Genomic DNA, 4,736 nt, shown 5'->3' with positions numbered 1-4,736 from the left:
CACAACTAGAGAAAGCCCTCGCGCAGAAACGAAGACCCAACACAGCCATAAATAAATAAATAAATAAATAAATGAAAATTTTAAAAAAAGGATAAGTTTCTGGAGCAAATAGTTTCTTTCATTTCACATGCACCCCGACACTGATGGCACACAGAGGTGGCAGAGGTCTCCCCATCCCTACCTGCCCCATCTCAGGGAGTCCTCCAGGAAGATCATGGGATTGTAGATCAGTGGGTCATGAGGGGCCTGCCTGGCACACAGAGAACGTGTCGACACAGGGAGAGCTGCTCCTGAGCTGCCGAGCTCCTGCCACGGGCCGCGCCTCCCACCCGCTGCCTCATCAATCTTTCATCCTCTTAGTAGCTGACACCTCTGGCAGCACCTCCCAGCAAGCTGGGCATTAGAATTGCAAGAAGCCCGGTTGCCCCGGGGAATACAGATGGAGGAAACTCAGATTCAAATTTGTCCAAGAATTGTGAACAGCCGGACCCAGGCAAGGCGTTTCTACTGCCCTTCCACCAAAGGGGAGTGATGGGGGTTTTGTTAGAAGTACAAATTGCTTCTTAATGCAGAGGATAAAGCTGGGCTCCTCAGAAATTCCTCCCGCTCCCAGGAAAGCCACCGCTGAATGTCAATTTTCATTTTTGAAATTTAAACTGAGGGCTTTGTGTCTAAGCTCCATCTCATCGGAGGAAGGGGAGGAATAAGTCAAAAAGGATTAGGGGCCCGCTGGGGATTGCAGATCCATAGCAATTAGACTTCATTTGAGTCTCAGATATTTGGTTTTAATCGCATTTCTGGATGATACAATCGACAAGGCATCAGAAATTGATACGTATGCAACGGTAGACGGGGTTGGCTCTGCCCTCTCCAGTTCCTGGGCTCAGCTGGGTTTGGGCTCCACAATCATTGGGGGTGGGGTGGGTGGGGAATTGGGACTCATTTGGGTCTGAAACTGGAGAGATGGTGGTTTGCACATGGATGTTGTTTTTCCCCTCGCTCTCTTTGAGCACTTTATCCCTGGATTCGAAGCAGATGCAATCATTGCTAATATTCAAGTGAATGACGATAAAACAAAATAAGAGCAAATAAAATAAGAGCATAAAAAGAAAGAGCGACAGACACAGGACTCGAGGCAGGGGGTATAACTGTCCTTTAAATGGGAATCACGGTTTTCAGCATACTCCAGGAATTAAAGTTGAGCACAATGCAATTTGGGGGCAGACATGTAGCCATGAACGTGTCACACACCACATCGACATGACTCTATGAATACGTATGTGTGTGCATGTGTGTGACATGGATTAGCGATGACAACCACAACATTATATCCACATGGGTTGTGTGTGTGTGTGTGTGTGTGTGTGTGTGTGCGTGTGTCCAGTTTTACATAGGTAGCGCACTCTGGGGTTGCCTCTGTGTACACATTCACGTTTCTCTTCAAACAACTGGTCAAAATGAGCTCCGTAAATACTAACAGGTCACTAACTAGTTATTTTGTAGATAACGTACTGTTTATCGGAACTCAACCTAAAGACAGAATAAAAAAGTGAAAAGAAAAAAATCAACACCATGTGGAGTGTGTGTGTGGAATGGCGAAGGGAAGGAAAGAGGGGGACCAAACAAACACGTTCAGGTTCAGGGCAGGTGTCCCACACCACTGTGCACACGGGAAGACCCGCGAAAGGGGGTGTCCCACTGCAAGGGATAGAGTCTATCTCAGTTACCACACAGCTCTGGGTGAATTCAGCAAGCTGGATAGTCCACAGAATTGCCTCAGTTTACCAGTTCCTTGGAGAGTTATGGACCCAGCTGGTGTGAGTTAATGGGCATTAATTGTAGTGCTGAGTGTACTGCATGCCTGAGTGGGTGTGTTTCCCCAGGGATTTCTGTACTTCCTTTTAGGAGATCTCAGACATCACTAGATGGCAAATACCTCATTCATGCCTCTCATTTTGCAGAAATGCCTCCTCTCCCCTTTCCTTCTCCAGAAGCTCCTGGCCTTTGACCTCCTCCCACAAGGTTGGGAGCCTGAAGATCCAAACCTCCCTCTCCTGTCACCCTCAAAATCTCCCTCCCCCCCCCTCCTCTGGGCCCCTCCAATTCAAGGCAGCAGCCCAGCCCAGGGGAGAACCCCCGCAAAGGGTGAGATGTTGCCCTCCCATCTCCCCACATCTTTTCACCCATCCCAGGGGGCAGGGACAAGGCAGTTGCTGGCAACCAGGGTATAGATGGAGCTATTCAGGGCCTAGTTTAGGTCTTTATGTCAAGGTGAACATCTGGAGGCCTGGTCCTGGGGCCACACTGATAGAGACATTGGAATCCATAGTCTAAAAACATAATTTAATGCATTGCGGTGGGTCTGAGGCAGGATGGAGTTTCCATTTGCTGGGATTCTGCTGAGGGTGGGATTTTGGCGTATAGACAGGGACATTTGCACGAATATTTCAGGTCACAGAGGAGGACGCCCCAGGGAGCTCGTGCTCACTTTGGCCTACCTCGGGTGGCCCGGGCTGGGAGCCCTCAGTCTCAGGGCACTCCTAGGAGGAGGGGGGCTGGAAGAGGGCAGGCGTCCCTCCGGGCCTGTCCAGTCCGATCAGGCTTGCAAAGTCTGCGCTGCCGCCTCACTGGGGTTCAGATTCACGCTCACTTCTCCACTCTGGCGTCCCCCTCTCCTGCCCTGGGTTGGGGAGAGGGACCAGGAGCACAGTCCAAAGCGTGGCGAGTCGCAGACACGCTGAGGTCCGAAGCGGGGCGGGAAGGACAGCAGGCATGTGTCTTTTCCAACGATGTCAGGAAGCGTCAGGAAGCGGGAGAGGTCCTCGCCAGGGAACAGAGCGTTCCCACCGGCACAGGGCGGCCGGAAGCCACCCCACCTCGCGCTCCCGGCGCCTCTAATCCGGGTACAGAAGAAAGCCCGAGAACGTGCTGTACTTGTTGTTGTTGCCTCCGTGAGCCTTCCCTCCGTCCAGCTTCACGTACACCTCGTCCCCTGAATCAAGGTGCAGCACCACGCTGTTACTGGCGTAGTCGTAGTTCTGGTCGGCGTCCTGTGCGATGGCGCTGGCCCGGACCTGGGGGCGAGCGGCCACAGCGGGTGGGCCCGGGCACCTCTGCTTGGGCCCTCGTCTGTCCCCCACGTGGCGCGCCCCCTGGCCGGCCTTCCGCCTGCAGCTCCAGGGTCCACGCTCCCACCCAGGCTCCACGCTCTCTCTCCAACTTAGCCAACTCCTTCCCGGTCCCCTATGCTCCGCAGTTTCCAAGTCCGGGAGGGAGGGAGAGAGAGGGCTTCGTGGGCACTGACCCAGCGGGGACGGGCGGGAAGCAGGGGCCGGGCCGAGAAGAAAGGAGACGGGAGGGCACAGGGGAGAATGGGGCGCACAGAGAGCTAAAGAAGAGTGAGGTTTCCGAGAATCCCACGGGGCTTCAGGCGGGTATGCAAATAGCCGGGAGAGTGCAATTTGGTCTCGGAGCTCTGGGAACGCAACCTCGGGAGCTATGGGACCAGGGCGCACCGGGAAACGAGATGTTATCGTGCGCTCCCTGCCGGGGCGAGCTCGGGCGCCGGCGAGTGGGGAGAAGGGAGGCTGGGTTCCCAGGCGGTTCGGGGCTCAGGGTGGGAACGAGGGTCCGCGGGGATCTGCGGGGGAGGAGATGGGAGTAGGGGGGTCACTGACCTGCCCGTTCTTGCAGAGGTCCGCCCACATGCTAGTGCCGTCGCCGCCGCGCATGAGGATGTGGTAGGTGAAGAAGTAGATGCCCCGCACCTGGCAGCTGAACTTGCCAGTAGTGGGGTCGTAGTGATTGCCGAGATTGGTGACCACGTCGTCGAATCTGAGCACCTCGTAGCCCTCGTGGGGGCTCTTCAGACCCACATAGAAGGCGATCTTGGGACCGCTGAAGGCGGCGCTCAGCGCGCCGGTCACTTCGCCCTCAGAGTCGCCGCCGCCGCCCCGGTCCGCCCACCCACCACCCCGACACCGCCGGCCGCGCCCGCCGTCAGCTGCAGCCCAGGCAGCCCGGGCCTCCCTGAGTCGCCCTTCTCCCCCGGGGGACCCCTGGGTCCAGGTGGGCCCGGCTCTCCCGGGGGGCCCCGCGGCCCCGGCTTGCCGGGTCGCCCCGGGTCGCCCTTGGGTCCCTGGATGAAAGGGGGCGGAGGATTGACGCTCAGGTCCTGCATGACTTCCAGGGCGGTAGTGCTGGGTCCGGGCGGTGGAGCCTTGGCGCCCGCGGGGCCCCCGCCTGGTGCCGCGCTGTACGGGTCGCAGATCATGCGGCAGGTGCCCATCATCTCGTAGTGCGCCGCCCCGGGGGGCGCCGCCTGCAGCAGCAACGGCACGGCGATAAGCAGCCCCAGCGCCATGGCCAGGAGCACGCCGACGGCCGCCAGGCAGGCGCGCCGCCGCCGCTGCCACAGCCGGGAGACGACCGCCACCAGCTCCTCCTTGCCGCCCGGGGAGGGAATGGTCGGGCGGCTCGGGCGGCCCCGCTCCCCGCGCTCGGGGGCGGACTCCGCGGGTCCCGGCCGCGCCCCCGACGTGGCGACCCCCTGCTCTGGGCGCCCAACTACTTCAGCAAGAGGCGCCCTGGCCCAGGCGCGGGTGAGCACCGCGCTGTGGCTGCTCTGGAGAACCGCGGAGCCCGGCGCGCATGGCCGGGGGCTCACGGGACGAGCCCGGCGCCCCACGGGTCCCGGCGGCTGCGGCCGGGGAGAGCCGGGTGCGAAGGCGGCGTCC

The 4,736-nt window shown here is 58.8% G+C and overlaps 1 protein-coding gene across 1 annotated transcript; it reads right to left on the bottom strand.

Annotated features, from left to right (window-relative positions):
* Positions 1–2,443: 2,443 nt before the first annotated feature.
* Positions 2,444–4,490, bottom strand: C1QL2 (complement C1q like 2). The gene is given in 3 exon segments (XM_036858301.1): positions 2,444–3,074; positions 3,678–3,959; positions 3,962–4,490. Coding segments are annotated over 3 exon segments (864 nt in total). The 5' UTR covers positions 4,364–4,490; the 3' UTR covers positions 2,444–2,894.
* Positions 4,491–4,736: the final 246 nt, after the last annotated feature.

The sequence above is a fragment of the Balaenoptera musculus genome, chromosome 7 (genome assembly GCF_009873245.2).
Source record: "Balaenoptera musculus isolate JJ_BM4_2016_0621 chromosome 7, mBalMus1.pri.v3, whole genome shotgun sequence".
NCBI classification, from domain to species: Eukaryota; Metazoa; Chordata; class Mammalia; order Artiodactyla; family Balaenopteridae; genus Balaenoptera; species Balaenoptera musculus.
This window is presented reverse-complemented; position numbering and strand designations above follow the sequence as displayed.